A 26,440-nucleotide genomic window follows, 5' to 3' on the forward strand; every position below is an offset into this window, starting at 1 on the left:
TCTCTGGGCACCCACTGGGAGCAATCCTGACTTACTGCCTGCTTCATGTTTTAGTGACAAGAACTACAGAACAGTCCCCAAAAGGGCTGTGGGACAGTGAGAGTGCGAAGTGCAGGGGCTGTTGTGGACACTGCGACTCAGAGAAATCATGGCATTTAAAATAACTGCAGGAAAGATTTCCTGCATCAGCTCTGCAGCTTCCTGCAGAGCTTTTGCTGGACTGAGCAGCATAACAGGAGTGTCCACCCCACCTGGCCTCCTGAAAGGGAGTTCAGGGTGCTCTCCTCATGTGCAGTGATGCCAAAAACTCACCAACATCTACTCTGAGGAGAAGAATTCCCTCCATTCCTTCGGACACTGGATGACACTACCCTGCCAGGGATGTGCTGGACCCTTGGGAGAACAGGAGCCAAAAAGGTGTGGGGATTAAAGAGACGAACAACAGGTCAGGTAAGAAAAATACTGCCTCTTCTTTAATGTTTAAAGACATCAGTAAACAAACAGAACCGTACAGACAGAGGCTGAATCCCCCCACCTCCCCAACCAGCACGTTCCAAACCACCACAGGTACCAGCTGAGGGCTCGGGAGAAGGAGCAGCCGAGTCTGGGATTGGAGGGATGGCCAAGAGAAAGCTCTGCTGCATGAGGGCAAGAACAGAGCACCTGGAGGAGGCAGCTTCCCTCACCCAGCAGCAGAGCCACAGCTGCTGGTAGAGCCAAAGGAATGGTTTCCACTGGGAGCAGATCCACCAGATCTCTCGCTGACACACAGGAGGACCAAAGACAGCTGGAAGCTACACTAAAGGTGCAGGACACACCAAGTACTGACCTGGGCAGCCAAATCTCTGTTCCATGGGGATTTAAGCCTCTGAAGGAATAAACACAACAGGGAGGTTGTGTCCATCTCAGCAAAGCGCTGCAGAACTCGTTTGTGAATGCAGATCTGGGTGTGGGGGGGAAGGAACGAGCCCACGCTCTGCACACATCCTGCTCCATCAAGCTGCTCCCTGCTCAAGGGACATCCTGACCCCTACCCCACAACTGGCCTGGTCTTCTCCAGTAGTTCCTGGAGCTGTGGAGCATCAGCTGGTTGGAAGGGACATCAGAAGCAGCTCTCAGTGCAAGCTGCAGGGGACAGCGAGGTGGTACCTGAGTGGAGCTCAGGGACAGCAGGATGGATCCGGAGCTGCTGGAGAGAGGCAGAGATCGTAGGCACAGCTGCTCCAGCTCCCACCTGGCTGGCAGGAGCCTGCATGGGAGTCCTGGAGCGTGGCTCAGGCTCTGAGGGCAGTCACACAGCTGCCAGCCAGCACTCGGCACGGGTTCCATTCCCAGAGCGGTGACGTGGTGACAAGGAAGGAACACACGCCACCTCTGTGCCTCTCCAGGCGGCAGGAGCCTGCAGTGGGGCTGTCTCTGCTGCCACCACACGCAATCTAACATGAAGGGAGGGCCAAACCAGCTCCTACAGGGCCCAGTTATGTGCTCCAAGCATCCGTGTCCAAGGCGGGAGGCCCCGCAGTCCCGAGCGCAGGCTCAGATCTCCACGTCGCTCTCTTTGTCGTTGTCGTGGTCACCGTCGTAGAACTCGTTGGCAGCTTCAGGTCTGGGGGAAGAGAAATCCTTGTTAGGGAGGAGAGAGAGAGACCTGGGGGCCTGAGGGAATGTCGTATTAGGAGAACACACGCTCCTACAGAAGCTCCTTGAGTAAAACCAGAGGCTCAGAAGTGACTTCCCTGCCCACGAGAATGAGACGGGCTTTAAAGTCCCTTCCAACCCCAAAATCTGGGATTCTCTGACTTGTATCTGTTCTAGGACACAGATGGATTCCCCTGTATCCCCTGCCAGGGACAGAAGGGGAAGCCCATTGCTCCAGAACAAGCTCTGGTACCTGCTGTAGTTTTCCTCGGAGCCCCTCTCCTCTGGATCGGGCTCATCCGTGCGGTCATAGCTGAGCAGGTCCGAGGGGACATCGTGGATCTGCACGCTGGGAGCGTGGTTCAGCATCTTCAGGTTCTCAAATATCGTCTGCCTGATCTGATCCAAGTACTGCAGGGACAAAACACAGGGATCACCACAGTGGGATGTGTCTGCACAGAGCCACAGCTCTGTCACCATCACCTGTGTGCTGGCCAAGAGCAACAAACTGGGGCAAAAAGCCATTTATCAGAGCAGAGAGGGCAGCAGAGTGAACTCCGTCATTGACACTCAAGCACACAGGAAACACTGAGACAACCCAGTTGTTGTTTTTCATTGGGTTTTTTTGCCCTGGGCTCCACCTGGTTTCACAGGACAGAGCATCAGCCACAGGGTTTTGGAAATTCAAAGCTGACACGGCAGCGTGGCTGCAAGCACTCACCTGCCTGGAGTTCTGATTCTCAATCCTTGTGCTGACATCAGGGTGAAGGGTGAAGTCTGGAGCGAAGTATTCGAAGTACTCTGAGGTGGAAGGGGGCAGAGTTAGAGCACAGAGGGCCAGGAGCTGTGCAGAGAGCAGAGCTCAGCCTCCCACCTGCCTGGGAGCGAGCAGAACTTAAAAAGCACAGCAATATTCCACTCTGAGTGCAACGGATTAGCGAAAACAACAGGAAGAACAGCAGGAAACGGTCCAAACGAAATCATACTGACACAAAAGGCTGTGTCTGCCCAGAGAAGTGGGTGGTGGGAGATCACAGAATGGTTTGGGTTGGAAGGGACCTTAAATCTCATTCCATTCCAACCCCTGCCATGGGTAGGGACACCTCCCACTAGACCAAGCCCTATCCAATCTGGCCTTGGACACTTCCAGACATGACTAACGCCATCTCCAAGGTCAGGAAGTGCTGACGCTTTGGCCCTGGTCAATGCAGAAGAGAAGATGACAAGAATTGCACCGAATAAGGAAAAAAGGCAACTGCAACTCACCACTGTATGGGAGCTCGTCACTAATTGGTTCATCTACGAGCAAGGACGTTTCATAGGTCCTGGAAACATGGAAAAAAGAGGAGCTCAGTGCATTGAAAGGGATGTGGGAAATGCAGGGATAAATCCCACAGCCACTGCCCCAGCAGTGCCCCTCAGCAGGCGGAGGGGACTCACCAGCACCGCGCCACGTTCCGGACTGTGTAACCTCCTCCTCCCAGCACCAGCAAGGGGATGTTGAAGCTCTTCACGTACTCCACACATTCCCTACAAACCCCAAACAGGAAAATGCCAGAGCTGCAAGCTGCAGCACAGGTTCACGGGTCAGAAATGCCCCCCTGAACTCCAACCCCACCGTGGCTGGTGGGATACACCTGGAGCTTCCAGCTAGGGAGCCTGAACCACTGAATCCCCAGCACAGGGCTTGGGATGGAAAGGACCTTAAAGCTCATCATCCCATCCCACCCCTGCCATGGCAGGGACACCTCTCCCTATCCCAGGCTGCTCCAAGCCCCAATGTCCAGCCTGGCCTTGGGCACTGCCAGGGATGCAGGGGCAGCCACGGCTTCTCAGGGCCTGCCCACCCTCCCAGGGACCAATTCCTTCCCAAGATCCCATCCAGCCCTGCCCTCTGGCACTGGGAAGCCATTCCCTGTGTCCTGTCCCTCCATCCCTTGTCCCAAGTCCCTCTCCAGCTCTCCTGGAGCCCCTCTAGGCTCTGAGGTCTCCCTGGAGCCTTCTCTCATCCAGGTGAACCCCCCCAGCTCTCCCAGCCTGGCTCTAGCCCTTGAAACATCTCCATGGCCTCCTCCTCCTCCTCCACCACCCACCTTTGTCCAAAGCTTCATTCTCAGACCCCCTCCGGCCACAGAAATGTTAAAAAACCCCCAAAAACTGCTGGCAGGCCAAAGCCAAAGCTCCAACCTCACAGCAGAGACTCCTCAGAGCCCCTCAGGAGGTTTTCCTGTGCTCAGCCCTGCTGTACTTACCCATGGCCTCTTATACTGAGGTTAAAACATCCCAACCGGTCGCAACCCAGAGAATCAGCACCGCACTGGGGAACAGAAAAACAAGGGAATTTCAGCATTGCTTTCCAGACCCACACCAAGCCCCCTGCCCCAGGGACTGAAGGTAACACAGGGACAGCCCTCTGCAGCCTCTGAAAGGCGTGGATGTGTGCCCAGCTTTGCTTCCTTACCTGCAGCACTATGCAGGTGGGCTGATAGTAATCTACCACCTGGTTAATGACTGGCTGGAAGAGGTGCTTATAACCTTTGGAGAGAGAGAGGTGGATTTGTCACAGCTCTGGAGCAGAAGCACCAGGAAAGCCCTGGGGCCAGGGGAAAGGGTGGGGAACACCTACTTTGGTCGTCGATGCCATCTCGTAGTGGCACGTTGAGACAATAGTACCGGCCGCTCTCCGCGCCAACCTCGTACATGTCACCTGCAAAACAGCACAGTCACAACAGCCCTGAGACTTCAGAGCTCTGGGAAGGCAAGATCCAGCCTGGGCTGAGTCTTTCCACCTGCTCAGGACTCCTTTCTTACAAGCACCCACAGTTCTATTCCTCTCTAATCGCTTTCTCCCAGCGTTTCCCCCTACAGCTCGAATTTTGGGAAATTTTACACTTTTCTACTCCAGCAGAGCTTCCAAAGGGTTCGGAAGCAGGTTCCTGCTAGGAAGTCCAACACCTACCTGTGCCAGGAAAGAAATAGTTGCCATATTTGTGGAATGACACTGTCATGACACGGTCTGTCAGGTAGAAAGCCTCCTGCACCCCATCCCCGTGATGGATATCGATGTCGATGTACAGCACACGGGGGTGATACCTGTGGAATATCAAAGTTTGGGTACCAGGCATTTGTACACACTCAAACACTTTAAAACACCTCTTCTGACAGGCTTGGAAACCGGCATTTAAAACATTTTCTTCTGAGCTGGTGGGAAATGGATATTAGAACAAAAAGGATTTTAGATGGGGCCAGAAATGTCTTGCAAAAGGACCTGTTTTACCAGCTGGGTGTTCAAAAGGTGCAGACTCTGGTTTCCAACGTGCTCCTAGTTAATCTTTAAGAGCTCCAGTGATTTTAATCACATCAGGAAATGAAAGGCAAGCTGCCATGCAGGAGGTGGGAACACTCATTCCCTCCACATGCCACGGTGCTGGCACGCTGTGTCCCAGCTGGGGAGCACCAAAAATTCCTAAATTGACTGGAGAAGCAGTCAGAGACAGAAACAAACTGAATGCAGTCATCTGCTGCAGAAATGGCTCCTGGGAAACAGAGACCAAAAGAACAGGGACATAAATAATATCCCAGGAGGGGTGACTGAGCTGTATTGGAGGCCTCTGGTGGATGGGATTAGAAAATGGGAGTGCAGGGGTAGCCAGGGAAATCCTGAGGCTCCACAAAGAGAGGGAAGAGGAACAAGAAATCCCAGTACATCCCAGAAATCTGACTTTGAGAGCAAGAGAACTTGCCAGCAGTCATGTAACTATTGTTCAATCAACTCCAAATCCTTTCTACTTCTGTGATGACTCATCTGAGGTTCAGTGACAAGGAGGGCACTTTGAAGTACAAAAAAAAATTTACCAAAAACCAAAATCTCAGATCAATTCAAGAAACTGAAGGTATTTCTGTAACTTTTCCTCTCATTCTGAACTTCTTTTTCATTTTAGAAAATGAAATGACTCTTTTCTGCCGAGACCAAGCGTCTTTTGATCATCCACGTGCAGCCCAAGCCCTGTTCTGAAGCCACTCAAGCAACTCCAGAAAGATTTGAGTCATTTTTGTGTCTCCAGTGACCCAAAACAAAAGGCTCCCTGTGGCAAAAAGGCTGAGACTCAGGAGCCCCTGACATGAATGTTTTACAGATGGATGAGGAATGGGATTGAAGAACTCTTCTGTACCCCTCAAGCTCCATGCACCAAAACCGCAGTCAGACATTGCAGTGCTCAAACCCTTTCTTGGGTCTTAAAGATGAGACCAGGACAAAAATGAAGTTTTTGGGCTTCCTGGATTCCAGAAAGGCAAATGAGGCAGGGAAACAGAGAGAAAGCAAAGGGAAAGCACAAAGCAGCCAGGAGAGTTCAGCCCCTGCCCCTGTCCTTACTTGAGCAGCTCCAGGATGCCGATAACGATGTCATTGACATAACAAAAGCCCGAAGCCTGGAAGAGAGAGAAACCCCAACAGCTTTAGGATGGGATCAACACAGAGCCCAGGCCCCAAAGACACGGGAATACACAGATCTGCCTCATTACCTCAAACTTTTTGGCATGATGGAGGCCCCCTGCCCAGTTTATGGCAATGTCACAGATCTAAGAGAGGAAAGAGAAGTGAGTTTAAGGTGACAATATGGTGACAACAACTCTGTACCCTCCTCCCTGCTTCCACCTGCCCAGCCTGGGGTCCACAAACACCCTTCTGGCTTTTCCTCCTCCTCCAAAGCTCTGGCTGTGCTCCACAAGATCAGCCCCTCACCCCCTTACCTTGTTGTTCAGCTGTGTTGCTCCCTGCAGGGAGGCCCCAGTGTAACGAGAGCAGAATTCAAAGAGGCCTGGAAACACTGGGCTGGAAAAGAAACCACACTGAAACCCAGAACATCTTGTTCAAACCCAAAACGTGTCGTTCCTCCCCTTTTCTCCAGAGCACAGCCAGGAATCAAACTGCCCAGCAAGAAGAAAACTCAGTTCTATGTGAAAGGGTTAATTTGGGATCAGGATCACTCTGACCCTTGGAACTCACTGAGGCCTGGCAGGGGAATGAGCTGGCTGCAAACACAGTGGGAAACACAGGGAATTTGATAATGATTCCCAAAGCTTCCAAACCAGTCTTGAAAAGGTTTCACTGTTCTCAAAGCACATGGGAGTCTGTGCAGCCCACAGTGGATGAGACACTGCCTTGGGAGAGGGGAGGACTGTGACAGTTCCCCTCTGGCTGGAGGATCATGGAATCCAGAAGGGTTCGGATTAGAAAGGAACTTAAAAGTTCATCCTGTTCCACTCCCTGCCATGGGCAGGGACACCTTCCCCTATCCCAGCCTGGCCTTGGGCACTGCCAGAGATCCAGGGGCAGCCCCAGCTGCTCTGGGCACCCTGTGCCAGGGCCTGCCCACCCTCCCAGGGAGGAATTCCTGCCCAGTCTCCCACCCAGCCCTGCCCTCTGGCACTGGGAAGCCATTCCCTGTGTCCTGGCACTGCATCCCTTGTCCCCAGTCCCTCTCCAGCTCTCTTGTCAGTTCATTCAGGCACTGGAAGGCCACAATTAGGTCACCCCTTCTCCCCTCCAGCTGAACAATGCCAGCTCTCCCAGCCTTCCCTCCCAGCAGAGCTGCTCCATCCCTCGGATCATCCTGGAGCCTCCTCTGGACTTGCTCCACCAGGTTGATGTTCTTTGGCCCCCAGAGCTGGATGCAACACTCAAATTCTTAACAAAGACAGCTGGCACATTCCAAAAGAACTGGAACCTCTTCCACAACCAGCAGAGCCAGAGTGTGCAACCCAACAAGGCCAAACTGAGCTCTAGAGAGGAGCAACATCGACAGAGAAGGGAAAGGAATCACGGAGGCTCCACACCCTGAGGAGGGACACGCTCCTCACTGTGGTCAGAAACGAGGGAGGAATGGGATGTTCCAAAAGAGCAGCTGGCACAGGAGCAGCTCCTGAGGGCAGGGGGGCACTCACCAGTCGTCGCCCACGTTGAAGGCATTGAGGCTCTTGGTGAAGCCCTGCATGTTGTTGGGGCTCACCCTCTGCAGGAAGTCGATGTAATCCTCGGAGTGGAACCGGCACATGTCGTGCTGGGACGCCTGGTACGGCTTGAACACCTTGCAGGGACAAAAGCAGGAGTTATTCCCCAGCCCAACTCCACTGCCTTGGGCTGTAAGAAAGCTCATTGAGCTCACTGACAAGCGACCTGCACGAGGTACACCAAAAACGTGCAAACAGCGGCATTTGAGTTCATTTCAATTCAACAGCTGCCCCACAAAACCTGCTCTCCTTTCATTTTTCCCCCTTCATAAACCCATCTCCTGCCTCTCCTGACTGCAGCTCTTGCCACAAGGTCTCCCAAGCCTTCCTCCCCCACTCCTTGGGCAGCAAAAAAGCCAGCCAAATCCAAACCACAGCTTTTCCTTCACCGGGGGGATCATTCCCTCCTCAGTCACCAGCTTGCCACAATTTTAAGACCTTGATCTAGGGGTGGTTCTGGTCCCTCTGTCAGATTTGCCGAAACTGTTTGGAGAAAGCTGCCAGGCAGATGGAAGAGTTGTGCAAGTTTTGTTTCCTTTGGAAAGGAAAATGGGGGGAAATGGTCAGGGAGGTGGATGGACTCCAATTCAGGATCTTGTGACACTCAGGTTTGCCAGTTTGGCTCTTAGGGCACATACCTCAGTAGAGGGGGAGTTAAAAACTAACACCACGCACCTGGGAGAGGAAATTCAACTGAGAAGAGATTTTTTTTTGTTGTTGTGATTCCCAATTTCTCTCATTTAAAGCAACAACCCCTTTATAAAAAAAAAAGTGGAACATGAACATTAACAGGAAGATGCACAAAGCCGTTCTCCAAAGGGAAATTCCTCAGGACAGCTGCACCACGTTCCTGTTTTCTGGGCTGAGCAGGAAACCCGCTCATTTTCAGAGCCACAAGATCCCCACACAAGCCCATCTCCTCCTCTCCTGGTGTTTCCCACGTGGATTTGTGGAATGTGGGGTTTCTGACAACTCAAAGAGGGGAAGGAGGCAACTCCTTAGAGCAGCTGCTGAGGGGGAAGCAGGAGCTGCTCCCAGGAGGGCTCTGGATCCCCCAGGAATCCCAATGGTCCCCTAAACCAAACCAGACCAAAGCTGATGGCAAAGAGACAAGAAATGGCTCTCACTGGACAGCCAGAGGCTCTCATAACAGGGATGTGGGAATCAAACAGAAAGGCAGGGAAAAAGAAGACTGAAATCTTCACTTGGCTGCTGGCAGGAGAAACCTGGCTCCTTCCACCTTTGCCAGCAATCCCAGCCACGTTCCTGAGCTGGGAAAGGTGGGAAGAGGCAAGCCCAGCCTGACAGGATCACAGCCTTTCATTTCAAGGAGGCAGAAACAACACAACCACAGCACAAAGGCAGCAGGACTTGTTATAGTCCCAACTGCCCCAAATCCCTGCTTTGATTTGCTCCTAACTTTGCCAGTCCCTGCCTGCTTGGCATGAAGTTCTCTCTGAGGTTCTCAGCTTCCCAGTGGCATCTTGTGGAAAATGCAAACCCCAGGAAAAGGATTTCGAGCCTGAAGATGTGGAGCTCTGCCCACTGCCTCCTTCAGGCAGGGATTGGCCTTTTGAAAGTGTGAGGTCAGAACACGGTGGTTTGGTTGTCCCTGCAAGGAAAAGCCCAACTCCAGGGAAGCTGCTTGTGGAAATCCACACCCTTGGCAGTAAAAATCTGGAAGAGAAATTCTGCAAAGACCCCCCAGTGCTGCATCTCCCCACAGTCACTGCCCAGGATGTGATTTTATTCGGGAATTTTATTAATTAGGACAACTTTTCTCAAGTCTAAGCATCTAAAATTCTTTTCATAAACTGCATCTCTACGGCCTCTAAAGAGCCCTGAGCTCACCAGTTCCCTGGAAGCCGCCACAGCTGCAGCAGCAGCCCAGGGCTGAGCCCGACAGCCACTCCCAGAGCCCACAGCCCAGTGCAACTCCCAGTGTGAGCCCCTTTGGGCTCAGGGGCAACAGAGGAAGTGCCTGGTGTGCAGAGGGACAAGGAATCACAGAATCATGGAATGGTTTGGGATGGAAAAGATCTTAAATCCCATCCAGTGCCACCCCTGCCATGGGCAGGGACACCTCCCACTGTCCCAGGCTGCTCCCAGCCCCAATGTCCAGCCTGGCCTGGGGCACTGCCAGGGATCCAGGGGCAGCCCCAGCTGCTCTGGGCACCCTGTGCCAGGGCCTGCCCACCCTCCCAGGGAACAATTCCTTCCCAATATCCCATCCAGCCCTGCCCTCTGGCACTGGGAAGCCATTCCCTGTGTCCTGGCCCTCCATGCCTTGTCCCCAGTCCCTCTCCAGCTCTCCTGGAGCCCCTTTAGGCCCTGCAAGGGGCTCTGAGCTCTCCCTGGAGCCTTCTCCTCTCCAGCTGAGCACCCCCATTCGCAGAGGCCCCCGGTCCCTCCCAGCAGGTGCTGCAGACACAGAGATGCCCCACGGGCACTGTCACAGCCCCGCAGATGTGACCAGGACACCATCAACCAACAAGGGAGCCCTTCCAAGCAGCCCCGCGCGGTCTGCGGGGCTCAGCTCTGCATCGGGTCCCACCGGCTGAGCCCTCAGCTCACTGCGGAGCCCTCCTGCCCCCCGCCCCCGGCCCGCGTGGGGCTGCGGCCCCCGCACACGCGTCGCTTACGATCATCTTCTTGTAGAGGCCGTAGTGCAGCACCAGGCTGTGTGTGAGCGCCAGGCGATGCGGCTTCATGGGGTGCCCCGCGCCTGGAACGGAACCGCAACCGCGCGGGGATTAACGGGGCTGCGGCCGGGAGCAACGGCCGCTGCCGCCGCCCGGCACCGCGCTCCCGAGCAGGTCTGACCGAGGCCGGGGGCGAGGAGGGACGGGGAGAGGACGAGACGGGGGAACAGGGAGGGAGAGGGGAAGGGGGAGAATGGCTGGGACGGGGGACACGGGAGGACGGGCTGAGCCACACCCCCGCGCCGAGCCGCCCCCAGCCCCATCGCGGCCGCTCCGCCGCGCAGCCCCGGTGCCGCCCCGACCGTGCCCGGCCCAGCTCGCACCGTAGTGGAAGTTCCCCACGTCCGGGTCGTAGAAATAGGCCACGGTCTTCGCCATGGCGGACAGGCCGCGCCGCGCGCCGCGCTCCCGCTTACGTCATCACCCCGCGACACCCGCCTGCGGCCGGGCAGGGGGCGTGGCCATAAAGGGGCGTGGTTTGGGCAGGGGGCGTGGCTTCCGGACAAGGGGGCGTGGCCATCGCCCCGCGCTCCCAGTGCCCGCACACCGACACCCCCCAGTTCCTCCAGGCTGGTCCCAGTTGCCACCAGCGCTCCACAGCTGCCCCCCAGGCTCGCCCAGCTGCTCCCTGGTGCCCACACACCGGCCCCCAGCTGCCCACAGTTACCTGCAGTCACATCGAGTTGCACCACCACGGTCTCACCTGCTTGCCCTGTACCTGCTCCCAGCTGCACCCACTTCTTCCCAGTTGCAGGCTGGACTCTTTCCCGTAACCCTATGTCTTCTCCTCAGTCATCCTCAGCTCCCCCCGTTACCCCTCGCTGTCCCTCACCTACTCCCAGTTATCCCCCAGCTGCCCCCAGTTACTGCCAGGTGCTCCCAGTTGTCCACTGGATTCTCTTCTGTGGGCCTACAGCTGCCTCCCAGTCATTCCCAGTTACTTCCAGATGCCTGCTGGATTCTCTCCCATAACTCTACATCCGCTCCCTCAGCTGCCACCAGTCACCCCTCACTCCTCCTCTCCTGCTCCCAGTCACTCCCAGCTGCTCCAGTTACTCCCAGCTGACCCCAGCTGGCCACTGGATTCTCTTCTCTAGGCCCACAGCTGGCTCCCAGTCACCCCCAGTTACTCACCAGTTACTCCCACTTGTCTCCCAGTCACTCCCAGCCTCCCCCCGTTACCCCCAGCTGCACAGGGGCAGTGGGGTTTCCATGGGACACCCACACCTTGATGGGACTCATCCCATTCTGGGGAGCCGCCTCCAATCCCTGAGGGATGGGGATCTGCCACCACCAGCTGCCACCTGTCCAGGACCACCCTGGGAGGGTGCAGGTCCTCCAGACCTTTGGAAAGAACCCGTTGGAGGTACCACCAGGCAGGGGGAGGACAAAAGCCAGGTGGAAAATTTTCGGGTGTGAGGAGGCAGCGGAGTGGGGGGAAACCTGGACCTCAGCTGGAGCTGGGGAGTGATGGGGATGGGACCATGCTATGAGCAGTGCTGACTGGGAACGGCAGCAAAGATCTGCTCCCTGTGGGCTGGAAAGAAGGAAGGACGGACAGAGCAGGGAAACTTGCCCAAAGGCTCGGAAAACGAAGCCAAAATCGACGCTCGGTCCTGCCAGTCTCCTGCTTGATGGCTTCCCGCAGACAGGAGCTTGGGGTGAAGGAAGCTGTGCTGGACACAGGCTGCTCAACCCACCGGGGGCTCGGAGAGGGGCAGGACCCCCAAGAGCTGGCTGAGGATGGGGGCCAGGGCAGACGGGCACTGGGATGCTCCTCGGCTTCCCAGCGGATGCCAGGCAATAAAGGTGTGGGATGGAAACTCCTTGGAAGCAGCAAGGGGGGCTTCCCGCCTGTATGGGATGGGGCACGGAGGGATGGCAGGGAATTGTGGGGGCTGCGCCGGCTGCAGGCGCAAGACACAACGTGTCAAGGTGTGATTAAATGGTGGGGTTATTAAATGATACTCCTGGCTGTCTCTGTCCCCTCCTGTGGGGACACCGCTCCCTCCACACCGCTCCTTGTGTGGGTTTCCCTTTAGGGAATGGAGCAGGGATCGTGGGGTGGTTTAGGTTGGAAGAGATCGTTTCATTCCAACCCCTGGCCAGGGGCAGGGACACCTTCAGAGGAGACCCGGGACCTTCTCGCCGTGACCCTGCAGGGCACAGCTGTGGCTGGGGACACTCAGAGAGGTCACCTGGCACCGAGCCCAGCGCCCACCATGGGAGATAACCGAGGTTTCCACGTGCTGAGCGGCACGGCTGTACCGGGAACTCACGGAGCGCTGACGTCTCGGCGTGGGTGCTCCCCTGTGACGATTGTTCAGTCCCTGCTCCACCAGCTGCTGCCACCAGATAACGCCCGGCTGGGGACATGGAGCTGCCCAGGGAGCACGTTCCCAGCTGGGGGAATGGGGTGAGGAGAGGAGAAACACATCCCTGCTTCCAGCTGGGATCACTTTGCTGGCTGAGCTGTCTTTCTGGAAGCTGGTCGGTGCTCCGGGCATCTTCACGGGTCTTGGAGCAGAGCAAGGGAAGCATCGGAGAGGGATATTTTTAGATGCTCTTTGTGCTCAGAGAGCAAAACCAGGCTGTGGTTTAAGGCCATTAGCTGCTGGGCATGTTTGAAGAGCTGAAATAGGGCTCAGCATTCACGTTTGGCACGATGGGATGGAGCAGCTCTGCAGACACGACGGCAGTTTCTGGGCTGAGCATCGAAGCGAAGATCCCAAGAGGAGCCTGGACCGGGGCAGTCCAGCCCGTTTAGCTGCCACGTGGGCAAACAGCAGGGCCGGGGTGGCTGATCCCCCAAAAGGACGTGTTCACATTGTTTGTGGGGTGATGTTTGCTCCGCTGGCTGCAGAAGAGGTGCGGGAAAAGAGCGGACAAGAGGTAACGTGGAATTTTGCTGGGACCGGAGCCAGCCGAGGGACAGGGTGACAGGTGACAATACTGCCCCACCAGCCTCTCCTCGGTCACTCAGTCCCCTCCCTCCCAAGCCACCTTTTGACGTGGAAGCTTAAAATGTCAGGGTTTCCAGGCACTTCCAGGATTCAGGGGTGCTCCAAGGGGGTGGCCCGGGAAGGAAGGGCAGGGAATGGTGGTGCTGGATGCGGCAGGCAGGCAGGGAGCAGGCAGGAAGCAGCCGCTGCCTATCCCAGAGCTCCAGCAGGATTGTCCTGGGTCTCAGACCCCACTGCCTTGGCTGGTGGGGTCACACCGGCAGGGACAGGAGCTGGGATGGGGTCAAGGGGGACAGAGGATGCAGAGCCCAGACTGTGGACATGCCACGAGCATCCAGCCCGCAGCCACGTCTTGGCGTGGGGCTTTAGCCCGTGTGGGTGCTGTCCCCACAGGCCAGGATGGACACGGCCAGCCTGCTCGGAAGGGGGAGCTCCGTCGTGTGGGTTCATGCCTCAAATGCTGGCTGCTTTTGGGGCAGAGAGGAGCCAGGGTGTCGCTTCTGGGTCACCTGCGAGGTGCTGTGTGGGACAGGGCTCATGGCCTGGCCGTTAAAGTGCCAACAGGCTCCTGCAGTGGGACAAGGACTGAGCACCTGGAGGGACGCTGAGGCTGAGGTGGTGGAAGCAGGATGGAGAGACCGGGAGCAGGCGATCCCTGGTTGGGGGAATTAGGAAGAGAAACAGCATTATCTGGGATAACCCAGCTGCAGAGCCAGGAGGGAGCAGCTTGGCAGCAACAGAGGCCCCTCCTCACCCTGATTCACCCCACAAAGGCCAGGATTTGTCCTCAGGCAGGGCCAGGCTGCTGTGCCACCCTGTGTCCCCCAGCTCGAGGAAACGCCTTGACACCAGAGGCTGCGGGAAAATGGGAATCTCCGCTCGAAGTGGGGAGTTCTGATCAGCCAGGCATGGCTGGAGTCGGGAAAGGGCTGGGATGCTGGAAGGGGGTGGGGAGCTGGAAGGGGGTAGGGCGCAGCAGGTCGCTGGGTGGGCGGGAGCGCCCAGGAGGAGAAAGAGCGATGTATTGTGCAGGACAGCGTGTGTGGGCACGAGGAGAAGGGGAATGCGCTCCCCATGACTGCACCCCCTCAGGGCTCCGCAGAAACCCAGACCTGCCGGTTCCCCCTCTCCACAGAAACAAGGGCAAGGAGCAAACTGCCTTTGGGGTTCGCTTCGTGAGGTTCTTCACCAGCTGAGACTTGCATGATGGAGCAGCTTGTTGCTCCTGGGTTTGGAGATCTCTCCCGTGGCCCAGCAATCCATGGCAAGAGGAAAAGTCTTGTTCTTGCCACAGATGTTCCATGCTGGGGCCTGTCTCCCTGCCAGGACAGCACACAGATGGGTGCCACCTATGATGTGGTGACCTCCTGAAGTCACGCTGGTGATGGAGGCTCCTGAGAGCTGACTTGGTCACCTGTGCAGAGGGACAGGAGCCCTCAGCAGGGCACGGCTGACAGCCTGGGGGAGTCCCGGGTTCTCTCACAGCAAGACAGAGTGTGGTGGGATAATGTGTGTACGGATCGGTGCTCGGTTCAGCGGAGATGGGGTGGGAGGGATTTCAGGGGTTGCGTTCCTCAAGGTTTGGGTGAGAACTGGCAGGTGGGAGAAGGATGGAGAGGAGCAGGTCTTACCTCCAGTAGCGAAGGAGTGGTGGGTGAAGCCTCCCAGAGTGAGGATGATGTGGTGGACATGGAGAAGGAGGTCGTGGGACCACTGCAGGTTGAGATTTCAAATGGCTTAGCCACTCCTTTTGTAGGAGGGAGGGAGACACGGGAGTCTCCCGGGGCTCGTTTTCCACCCTCTCCTCGGTGCTGGGATCCCAGTCTGGGTGTCTGCACCCCTCTCCCCCCACCCCCCCCCCCACTGGTGTGTGATCAGTCCTGGTCTCGCTGAGCCCCACTTCCACCCTTCTCCCTCCCATCGCCAGGGCTCACTGCCCTAAAAAATCAGGGAAAGGAGGGTGCCAGGGGAGCTCGGAGCTGGCACGCGTGCGGGTGAGGTTATTCACCCCAGGGCGGGCAGCAGCCCGGCAGCTTCCCTGAGCAGCGCTCCTGCGTGTCCTGCTGCAGCCTCCGGCATCTCCCCGAGCTCCTCTCTGCACCTTCCTCCGCCGAAACAGCTCCGGAGAGGTTTTTTTTTTTTTTCTGGGATCGGGACAGGCGGGTGCTCTTGTGGCAGAGAGCGGCAGAGAGCGGCAGGCAGAAGCAGCTGGCTCCTTCCCGGGGAAGGCGGGCAGGCAGCCGGGGGCCGGGGGCCGGAGGATGCTCGCCGCCGTGCCCAGCCGCGGGGATGCGGGGTTGCTAGGAGGCAGGTGAAGGTGAAGGTGAAGAGGAGAGCGCTGCGGAGGACCGCAGGCCCAGGTACCGCCGCAGCGGGGCCGGGGGACAGGCTGGGGGACCCTTTCCGTGCCGGGAAGCGGAGCCGGCGAGCGGGAATGCGAGCGCTGAGCCCTTGGGGAGGGAGCCGGGAGCGCCCAGGGGAGCCGGGCCGGAGGGAGCCGGCTCGGTTCTGCGGGAGGACGATGCGGGAGCAGCCGGCGGCTCGGCCCTTCCGCCAGCCCGGCTGCCGCGGCTCCCTGCCGGTACCGCTGCCGGTACCGCTGCCGGTACCGGCGCCGGTGCCGGCGGAGGCCCTCGGCCGTGAGTAGCGAGGGCTGCGGGGGAGCGGCGCGGCGCGGGAGGATGCTCAGCCATCCTCCGGCAAGGGCGAGCCGGGTGATGCCGCCCGCCGCAGAGCCCCGGGCAGGCCGGGGCACCGGTGCCCTTGGGAAGCCGCCTGCAAGGGACGGGGGAGCGCCGCAGCCCGGGGCCGGCGGGCCTGCGGGAACGCTGCCGCCACCGCTGCCCTTGGGACGCCTCTTGCCGGGGCCGTGCGGGGCAGCAGTGTCCTTGGGAGACCGCGAGGAGCCACCTCCGGCCGGTCCTGTCCTCCGTGCGGCCCCGCACCGCGAGGGCTGAGCCCTGGGCAGCCCACCCGCAGCCGGGAGCTGCCTCTTGCCTCGCAAGAGGAGGGGGAGGATGGGCACAGGGTGGGGGTGAGCGCCGCGGCTCTGACCTGCCCTCCCCCTTCTCCTAGATCCGCATGTCAGACCATCACCACCCCAGCCATGGGGAGTCGGATCCCCAGCACAGCATCATTGTGGTCTTCCTCCTTGTCCTTGTCTTCTTCATCATGGGGCTGGTGGGTTTCCTGATCTGCCATGTCCTGAAGAAGAAGGGTTACCGGTGCCGGACGTTCCGGGACGAGCTTGACCCAGATGACAAAGAAGGGGTGGAGGAGCTCGAGGATGGTGAGTGCTGGGGTGATGGGGCTCGGCGGGGGCTCGGCCTTTCGCCTGCTGTGGCTGGTGCTCCTCTGACACCTGGGATGTGGGATGGGGCTGCGAGGGTTGCCCGTCACGTGTGGCTGGCTTTGGGAAAAAAGGCTGGGGCGGTGAGAGCAGCGCGGTGTTCCCTGGGGATAGGGAGTGTGAGGGCCAGGGATCCCTCTGATCCACGAGCTGACAAAGGCTGGTGGTGACAGGGAGGTGGGAACCAGTGCCTGGCGCTTCCCAAAGGAGCGTTATCACCCAGAGGTAATTCTGACGAACATCCAGCACTTGCTGAATCCCCACCGTCTCGATCCCAATCCCTGTTCCCTCAAGGAAAACCTCTCCCAGCTGGAGCACGAGCTGTCCCTCTGCCCCTCTGGCATTAGGATGTCTGGCACGGAGCCCAGCTGGTGTTTGCTACCGGGCACGTCTTCCTCTAGTCCCTGCTGTGTTCGTGCAGACCAGAGAAATGGGGGTGTTTCCGTGATCCCCATGCTAGAAGAGCACCTTTAGGGAATTTTTTCCATCGCTTGAGGCCACTGTCAGTTGCTCTGGGGTGGTTGGATTGGGAAGTCACTGCCGCATCGAGCGTGGGTGCCTGGCCCGAGCAAGCTCTGCCGTTTGGTGGTTTCCTGAGTCTCTGCTGAAGTGGGGAACACACATTCCCCCGGCTGCCTCCCAGGCTGAGAACAGCCACATGGTGCTACAGAACTCCTCCAGCTCCCGCGTGCCATTGGCAGCGCTTGGGAGGATCGGCACCTCCTGCTGCCATTGCCTGTGCACAGGAGGGGAACGCGGCTCCTCCGGCTCACCCACGGATGCAGCCAGAGCTTCCAGGTGCCCATGGATGTGGCTTTAATGCCCTGGCTGTACATGACATGGAGACAGTGTCTGAACCTTCCAGGACTGGCTTTGCCTTCTGGAGATACCCCAGCCCAGGCAAACATCTCCATGGGTTTCCAAGAGCACGGTAGCAGCCCTGGAGCCTTGGAGGCAGCTGCCTGCCAGGCCGCAGCTCCAACCTGCTTACAGGAACCTCTCACACTGCTGACGGGGCTGGAGGTCCATCCATCCAGGCCTCCTGCCTCCAACAGTGGTGTGAAGCAGGTGGAGAGGAACGCCGTGGATGAATTCCACAGGCACCAGCCAGGATTCCTCAGAACAGTCTTTTAGGCTTTGAAGAGCGTGCAGCTCTGGGGCTCTCTCCATCATTGTGTCTTCCCCGTTTCTGTGTTTAATGGGTCCCAGTGGGTTTATTTTCTGTTTACCCTTGCAGCATCCTGCAGCCAGGGGCTCCAGGGCTGGACAAGGACCCTCCTCTTTTGGCTTTTTGGAACCTGCTTCCCACTTGTTCCCCCAGATGCTCCCCAGTTCTGAAGGAGCAACACAAGCCCCTTTCCCTGCACACGCAGCTGCTGGCTCAGCCATTTCTTTTCCAGGATGAGGGATCCGGTGTTCCCCAGTGGCTTCCCAGTGTGACAGGGGACACGAGGCTTCTCCAGCGTCTCTGCTGATGCAGCTGCTCCTGGGAAGGGATGAGCGAGCAGAGTCCCTGAATCCCCACCCTCAGTGCCACGTTGTCTCTTTTCAGATGAAGAGAAGAACGATGACACCGTGGAGAAGATCGTGAAATGCATCATCCAAAACCAAGGTGAGCACGTCCACGGGCCGGCCCGGAGCCGTGCTGACCACTTTGGCTGACTCATTCCTGTTTTTCCCCTCTCTCTTCAGCAAACGTGGAGGCCCTCAAGGAGATGCTGGGGGAAACTGAAGGGGACGTGGCAGTGCCAGTGCCCAGGTGAGGGAAGCGCAGAGCAGCTTGTGGCTGCTGCAGAGTGAGGGACGAGCAGCCCCTTTCCAGCTGTTACCAAGCATCTTCCCAAGGAGGAGTCCTGCTCTCCCGAGGGTTTTGAGGAGTGCTTCCCCCCCCTGCCAAGCAGAACAGCTCTTCCTCATTGCTGTCCTCAGCAGAGCATCCCCCCCAGAGCTGCTGCTCCCAGGGCTTGCTGCAGTGGGGCTGCACCGGGGTTGGGACGTCTCTCCCAGGTGACAGAACCTGTCATGTCCTTCCGTTGCAGCCTTTGTCCCCACAGCAGCAGCCAGGACGGGGGCCCCCCACATCACCACACGGTGCACCTGGGCTCCACGCAGGCCCCCTGCATCCACTGCAGCAAGAGGAAGAGGCACCCGCTGCAGCGCCAGGGGCGGTCCAAGGAGGGCAAAAGCCGGCTGCATCCTGGAGAGACCACCGTCTTCTCAGTGGGCAGGTACCCAAATGAGCTTTGCCAGACGTTTCCCTGCTGCAACGAGCACCACGGGCTCTTCCCCAGTCCTCCTGTTCCTCCCCCGCTCGCCCCAGGCCAGGCTCCCTCTTGCTGTTCCCCGTGGAGATGCCTCAGCATCTGCAGCTGGAGCTCCCGAGGGCCCAGGTGGCTCCCGCAGCTGGAAATGCCTGTGGTGTGTGGCAGGCTGTGATGCACCGGTGGCTTCCCTCCTTCTCCGGGAAGGTGACTCAAGCTGGGTTTTCCTGCTGAGTCAGTGCTGGGCACAGCCCCAGGGCCGTGTCCTTTCAGGGCCCGCTGTCCCAGCTCGGTGCAAGCAGGGCCCTTGCTGCCCAACTGGGGGCTTTAGGGACCTCCTTAGGGGGGGCAGAGGGGACAGCATGTCCCAGGTGCGAGTCACCACCTCCTCAGAACGCCAGAGTGGCCGTGCTGCTCCAGGTGGCTGCCTCCAGCGATGTCTGCAATTAGATGACACGGCAGCAGTGTAAGGATAGGGGAGTGTTCCTGATACTTCCCACAAATGCTCTCCAGCGCCCACCTGGTTTCACCTCAAGGGACTTCCTGAGCTTCCTGTGGTCTCTGTGTAGTCACTAACCTGCAGAACAGTCTGGAGGCTTGCCCAGGTTGCCCCATTCCGCAGCAGAAAGGGTTAGGAAAGTCTTCCAGGGCTTGGCTCCCTCTGGCTGTGGTGACTGGGGCAGGGTGACAGCAACTGCTGGTCCCTGGATGGCCACCCTGGTGAGTCACGAAGCTCTGTCATGCTCAAATCCTGCAGAGCCTTCATTCAGGGCCTGAGCCTTGGTGAAGCTTCACATTGTGGTCCAGAGAGACAGTCCTTTCATGGGAATGCTGAGCCAGAGTGGGCACGGAATCATGGAACGGTTTGGGTCAGAAGGGACCTCAAAGTTCATCTTGTTCTACCCCCTGCCATGGGCAGGGACACCTCCCACTGTCCCAGGCTGCTCCAAGCCCCAGTGTCCGGCCTGGCCTTGGGCACTGCCAGGGATCCAGGGGCAGCCCCAGCTGCTCTGGGCACCCTGTGCCAGGGCCTGCCCACCCTCCCAGGGAACAATTCCTTCCCAATCTCCCATCCATCCCTGCCCTCTGGCACTGGGAAGCCATTCCCTGGGTCCTGTCATGTGGATTTTTTCACCGTCAGGAGCAGGAGCCTCAGCAGGGCGGTGAGCTGGGGCTTTATGAGGTGCTGGAGGAGCAGGGAGCTCAGATCACATCCTGTGGGCACTGCCAGCTCCTGGTTCCCTCTGTGCCCGTTGCTGTCCTTGGAGGTGGTGCCCGGTAAGCCAGGGCTCTGCACAGCTGTGTACTCACCGCTAGTTCACTCCCTGGCTGGTGCCCAGCTCCATCCACTCCTCCGTATCCTTTGTCCGTGCTCTTCCCGGTCTCCTCTCACTCACCCCGGAGTGCAGGAGAAGATGGTCTCCTTTCCCCCAAGGCACCTTCCCTCAAATCCTGTTTTTTTCTCTTTATCCCTGTTAATATCCCCCGCCACAGCAGCCTTCTCTGCAAGGCCCTCATCCCAATTCTCCAAGGCTTCATTTGCAATCCTGAATCTCTTTGGTACACGGTCCAACTGCTCAGGAACCTATGTGCCCCTGAGCTACCATCCCACCTCCAGATTCTCCTTATTTCCAAGCTGGCCCCTTTGCTCTTCCAGATCCTGGGTGATCCTTTTCCAGGACTGCCCTTCCCGTGTCTTATTTATGGCAAATATCTCGGAGTACTTTGACTCAGCACTGACCCTACAAAACAGGGCTTCTTTCACCCACCTCTGGAGTTAAGGACACACCCTCAGGTCTTGTTCTCCTTTATTTTTGGTACTATTTTTGCCTTTGACGCAGTGCTTGAGAGTCCAGCCCCCTCCTCCACGGAATGAGCAGGCACAGGCTCATCCCTGAGCAGCAGAAAGGATGGGAGCTGTGGAGGTCCACCAAGATCATCCAGGGCTGGAGTGTGGGGGCACCTGAGGAGGCTTTTTTAGCCTGGAGAATTAGAAAGGGATGATCTAATTATCCTCTAACACTTCCCAAAGGGTGGATGGGGTTTAAACGAAGATGGAACCAGACTCTCCTCACAGATGCACTGGGAAGGGCAAGAGGCAATGGCCATGGGTTACAACAAGAGAAATCCAGAAAAGATGCAAGGAAAAACTGTTTGACAGGGCCCCGAAGAGTGGAGGAATCTCCATCCTTGAAGATTTCCAAAACCTGACCGGACAGGGCTCTGGGCAAATTGCTTGAGGGTAGGAGGGGGCCCAGGCATGAGCAGGGGACTGGGGTGGAGACCTCCTGAGGGCTTTTTGCACCTCAATTGTTCCAAACTTCTGTGGCAATCAGGGTTATAGGATGATTTACCACTCAGTGTTTTCCTCAAGCCACTCAAAGGCAGTGGCAGTGCTTGTCCATAAAACATCCGTGTGTGACCCTCTGTCCTCAGCCCCCGCAGCCACAGCGTCCCACCGAACCCAACGCCAGGGCTCTGCTGCTTTCCCTCCCCAGCCAGAAGTTGGCTACGTTGTGCCCTCTCCAGTCTGAACCCTTCCTGCTCTCTGAATCCACTCCCGACTCTTCCAGGCTGACTTTGCTCAGCGGCATTACCAAGAAACGATCCTGTCACTCGTGTCACCTCCCTGTCCCTCTTCAGGACCAGAACATTCTGTGGTCTTCCCAAATCACAGCACTGGTGTCTTATCTCCAAATATCTGGAGAGACCTGAAAGGTCACATTTGCTGCTGCTTGGCCTGCCCTGAGCAGTGCAGTGGGAGCCTCCTCTGGAGCTGGAGCGTTTCTCCTCACAACCCTCCCAATCCTGAGCAGCTTTCTGACCGCGGTGCTGAGGGGTTGGTGCTGCCCACAGGCTGGGTTCCAGCCTGGAAATGGTCTCCTTCATCTCTGCCTACTCACCTGGTGCCTGCTCTTATCTTTTGGACCTCTCTGCTCCTTCCTTTGGAACAGCAGTGCTGCCACGTGCTTGGCCTTTGGCTCTCGCTCTTCTTTCCACACCAGCAGTACTCGAACTTTCTGAAATTGTGCTTTGCCCTGACACTGACAGGGCTGAACCTCAGCAGAGCCAGGTCCATCGGCAGCTTTTCCATGTGCGATCCGAGTGCAGGCAGAGCGAGCGTGGGTGAGCCATGGGCTGCACGAGGACTCAGAGGTGGGATCGGAGTGCTCTGGCTGGTGGACACCAGCTCACTGGGGAAGAGATTTCCTGTCTGCTGGTCCAGCAGTGGCTGGCAGTGCTGCTGAGGAGGAGTCACGGTGTGTCACAGTCAGCACCATCACAATTCAGACTTTCAGGCTTTGCTGATGCACCAAAGGGGCTCCAGGAGAGCTGGAGAGGGGCTGGGGACAAGGGCACAGAGTGACAGGACACAGGGAATGGCTTCCCCTGTGCCAGAGGGCAGGGCTGGATGGGATGCTGGGAAGAAATAGGTGGTGAGGCCCTGGCACAGGTTTCCCAGAGCAGCTGTGCCTGCCCCATCCCTGGGAGTGTCCAAGGCCAGGTTGGATGGGGCTTGGAGCAGCCTGGTTGAGGGGAAGGTGTCCCTGCCCATGGCAGGGGGTGGCACTGGGTGATCTTTTAGGACCTCCTTCCAACCCAAGCCACTCCATGAGTCCGTGATCCCTAACTCCTCTCTTCTCCCCATGTGCAATATTGCATCACCTCTGGCTCTTAACCCACCCTTCTGCAGCTTTTCTCCTGCCCACCCAGGAGCTCTGAGCTGTTACCTGTTCATGGTGGGACCTCGGTGAACCACTCAGGCACCATCCGTCCCTCCAGGGGACGGTGCAAAATGTACTCTGGCAGATTTTAGCCAAACAACTCCTTCAGCCTTTGATCCCTGTACCCAAATCACTGCCAAAACCCTGTCCCTGCCCTCCCTTAGGGCACGCTGTCATCCAGGTTGTGTCTCGGAGCATTTCCAAGAGCTCTGACCCATCCTGCTGCTGGGAGGACAAGCTCTGCCCCAGCCAAGACCGGGATTGAGCTTTCCCTCCTTCTCTTTCTGTTTGTTTTGCACAAAATGAAGGGAAAAATGAATTTGGGGTCATGGCTTGCGTGGGGGTGAACGGGTCTGAAAGGTTGGAGATGACGGCGAAGAGAGGAGATGCGGGGCTGGAGGTACAGGCAGATGTGGGACAGCAGGGAAAAGACTCAGCTCTGTCCTACCCCCATTCCAGGTTCCGTGTCACGCACATCGGGAAGAAACCCCCGGTCCAGGAGCAGCAGGACGGTGCCCTGCGCGCCGGCAGCCGGCAGCCGAGCACGGAGGAGCTGGAGCGCAGCAGCGAGCGGGCTCCAGCGGGAGCGGGCTCCCACGGGACTGTCCCCACGGGTGGCCTGCAGAACGGAGCCATCCAGACGGGCACCCAGAGCGGCAAAGGCGCGGAGCAGAGCCTCTCCGCCAGCCCAGCCGCGAACACACCAGCCAGCTCCGGCAGCCGTGACAGCCGGCGGGGGGGCGCGGGGTCCGGCCCGGCGGGGTCCGGCCCGGCGGGGTCCGGCCGGGCGGGGTCCCTGCAGGATGCTGGCGCTGCTCCCGGGAGCTCGAGCCGCCAGCAGAGGCTCCTGAGCCTGCCGGCGCTGGGAGGGTCGAGTCCCAGCATCCCAGGAGAGCTGGCAAGGGAAGGAGGCGGCATCTGCCTGGAGGAGATCGGACTGGAGTCGGCAGATGAAGTGTCAGATATCCACGGGAGCCTGAGTCTGCAGGAACAGGCCGAGGAGCTGGGGAGAGACGACAGCAGCAGGAGACAGCCCGGAGGGGAGGACGGGAGGCAGCAGGTATGTTCCTCCTCTTCCTGGTCTCCAGGTGGTCCCCTGGCCTGGAGGGGGATTGCTTTTTCCCACCCATTTTCCAATGTCTGAGGCGGTGGAGTGACCGTGACAGGTCCCAGCCCCCTTCAGGGGCAGGGCGAAGTGCTGCAGGCCTGCTGCCAGTGCCCCTTGGCAAAGGACTCCTTCTCCATTGTGGTTGAGCTCTTTGGGAACATCCATTGGGATTCTGGCCTGGGAGAGCTCCACTGGTGCCCGTGGTGCCCCCAAAACCCTGTAGCCTCAACGGGGCCCAACGTGGCCAGCAAGGAACAGGCAGGGACAGATTTCTCCAGGAGCCTTTCTCACCTTGAAGGCCAGGAAATGGTGAAGCCAAGTGGTCATTTCTTGGCTGTTTTTTCCTGCTGCTGAGGAGCTGTGCTCAGAGAGGAGGACAGCCCACCCTGCCCAGAGCTCCCAGCACCCTGGTATCTCCCAATATCCCACCCAACCACCCTGCTGGAGGGGTTAGAGAGCTCTGGGGGATTTGCTCCCTGGAATTGCCTCTGTGCTGTTACCAGTGAGCAAAGGAGGCCGCTGCTGGTGGTTCAGACACCCAGCGTTTCGCTCACAGGCTCACGCACTCATTCACGGTTCTGCAGCTGGGGAAAGGTGATTTTCATGGAAGGGGGCCGGGAAACACCCCCTGTGTGATGTCAGCAGCCCCAAGAGCTGGCCTTGACTTGTCTCACAAAACCAGCACCAGGGCAAAGCCCGTGGAAGGAAAAGGAAGCGAAACGCCTGGGTAAAATTCCTGGCACGCTTCAAAGCCAGGGAGATCCCCTGGGGCTGGTTCTGCTGGAGCTCCACGGGCTGGGCACGGCCCATGCACATGCCAGCAGCCCTTGGCAGGGGCTGGGATGGGGCAGGACTGGGTCAGCACGGGAGAACCCCAGGAAAGGTGCCTGGCTGGATGCTGGATAAGGACAAAGCAGGATCCCACTGTTTCCCTCTTTGCTTTCTGGTGACCAGGCTGGGAGGTTTGAGCTGTTTCACGGAGAAGGGCAGCCCGTGGCAGCCAGGCAGGACAGAGCTGATGGGCTGCAGCCCTTCCCCAGAGACCTGGGGAGGTGGTGACAGGTCCTCCCATGTCCCACTGAACCTTGGGTGATCCCTCTGATCCCTGGGGAAGCAGTTTTGTGCAGGCCAAGCCCAGTGACATCTGTCCCCTCTGCAGTGCCAGGCTCTTGCACGTGGTGCTGGGGTGCTCCAGGACGTGGGGTCCCAGGAGAACGGTGATGGGACCTCCCTGGGATGTTTGTCACCAAGCCCTGGTGCCACCTAAAGCCTCCCCCATCCCCTCAGTCGCAGTCAGAGCCAGCACGAGGGTTGTTGGCTGCTTCTCATCGGGGATGGGCAGAGATGGGGCCTGGGCTGTAGTCGCCCCTGGAGACTCAGTGGGGTTCTGCCCACTGGCCCTCGGGTCACTGCTGTGGCCGAGGGAGCACTGACATCCCTCCTCCATCCCACAGGAGCCCAGCGCCTCGGAGCAGGACCGCGTGTGACGTGAGTGTCCCCTGTCCCTGGGACAAGGGCCGGGGGGGATGCGGGAGGGCCGCGGCAGTTTCCCTGCCCTGGTGGGTCTCAGCTTGGTGCTGGAGATGGAGAGAGGGCGAACCCCTTCTCCAGGGGGTCGGGAAGTGACCGGGGATTTCACAGGCGGTGACGCCGGGAAATCCCATTCGCGGGGTGGCGGGGAGGTGCCGTGGCTGTGGGGGACGAGCCCTATCCCGCCCCTCTCCCCGCAGCTCCTCTCCGCTCCCGGCTGGAGCGTGCACGGGAGGCGCGCAGCCCCCGCACCCCTCGGGGCTGGGGGCTCTGCCGTGGGGCAGCCGCGGGCCAGCCGGCCCCGGGTGGGCAGCTACGCGCTTGGCATGGCCGGAGCGACGCGCCGGCGCCACCGACAGCCGCGCTCGGCGCCCAGCCTTCATCCCATCGGCAATAGGTACCCGAGTCCCACCCACCGCACCCACCGCGGAGACCCCCCCCCCGGGGGACCCTCGGGCCTGGCAGGGGCAGCACAGCACCCAGAGCCCGCTGTCCCACCCCCCGGCCCCCGCGGCCCCCCATCTCCGGGGCAGGGATCGGAGGGGGGTCGCGGCGAGGGGCAGGGATGGAGGCAGCGGCTCGAGCCACCCCCCCGGGGCGGTGGGGAGCACCCCCGCGCCCACCCGGCACGTTCAGCACAGAGCACAGCCCCCCCGGGCACCCCTGCCACGCAGAGCGGGCACAGGCACAAATCCTGCACCGGCGGGGGACCCTGCAGGTCCCTGGGAGATGCTGGCGGAGAGAGGAGCTTCCAGCCCCATCCTGGCACAGGAGGGGCCGGAGCCGGGCCCTGGGGGAGGGATGGCCCCGGCCAGGCCAGCGGGCAGCCCCGGGGCCGTGCGAGAGCTTCGGTGTGTAACGCCCTGTACATAGACGAGCTACAACCATTAAAGCTGCTGAACCCCTCGCCAGGGACAGCTGGATTTATTTGGAACAGCCCCCCAGGCCACTCCTGCCTGTGGGGAGGTGCTGTGGGGGCCGGCAGGGTCCAGGGATGAGCCCCCCAGGAACCGGGGCTGTGCTGGGGGTGCACAGGCGATGCCAGGCGGGAAGGGCAGAGGCAAGAGGGAGGGTGAAATGGGGCCTGGCTGTGGCACTGGGCACCCCAAAAAAGGGGTTCTGGGTGCTGTACTGGGATGCAGGACCACTCTG

General features: G+C 58.9%; 2 protein-coding genes across 5 annotated transcripts; one reads left to right on the plus strand and one right to left on the minus strand.

Annotated features, from left to right (window-relative positions):
• Positions 1–446: 446 nt before the first annotated feature.
• Positions 447–10,782, minus strand: HDAC3 (histone deacetylase 3). The gene is made up of 15 exons (XM_039559435.1): positions 10,676–10,782; positions 10,293–10,375; positions 7,585–7,727; positions 6,391–6,472; positions 6,163–6,219; positions 6,014–6,069; positions 4,598–4,731; positions 4,265–4,345; positions 4,100–4,173; positions 3,891–3,955; positions 3,079–3,168; positions 2,905–2,963; positions 2,360–2,439; positions 1,892–2,049; positions 447–1,606 (listed from the first exon to the last, which is right to left on the minus strand). Exons 1-15 carry the CDS (start codon positions 10,728–10,730, stop codon positions 1,537–1,539), a joined length of 1,287 nt encoding a protein of 428 aa, XP_039415369.1. The 5' UTR covers positions 10,731–10,782; the 3' UTR covers positions 447–1,536.
• Positions 10,420–26,195, plus strand: RELL2 (RELT like 2). 4 transcript variants are annotated; one of them, XM_039559434.1, is made up of 8 exons: positions 10,420–10,466; positions 16,391–16,604; positions 18,217–18,276; positions 18,357–18,423; positions 18,704–18,892; positions 23,110–23,710; positions 25,213–25,246; positions 25,489–26,195. In XM_039559434.1, the coding sequence occupies exons 2-7, from the start codon at positions 16,397–16,399 to the stop codon at positions 25,243–25,245; spliced, it is 1,158 nt and encodes a 385-aa protein (XP_039415368.1). In that variant the 5' UTR covers positions 10,420–10,466; positions 16,391–16,396; the 3' UTR covers position 25,246; positions 25,489–26,195. The 4 variants fall into 4 exon arrangements, with proteins under 4 accessions (XP_039415368.1, XP_039415365.1, XP_039415366.1 ...); XM_039559431.1 differs by lacking the exon at positions 10,420–10,466 and adding an exon at positions 12,700–13,244; XM_039559432.1 differs by lacking the exon at positions 10,420–10,466 and adding an exon at positions 15,206–15,675.
• The last annotated feature ends 245 nt before the right edge of the window (positions 26,196–26,440 follow it).

The sequence above is a fragment of the Corvus cornix genome, chromosome 13 (genome assembly GCF_000738735.6).
Source record: "Corvus cornix cornix isolate S_Up_H32 chromosome 13, ASM73873v5, whole genome shotgun sequence".
NCBI lineage: Eukaryota > Metazoa > Chordata > Aves > Passeriformes > Corvidae > Corvus > Corvus cornix.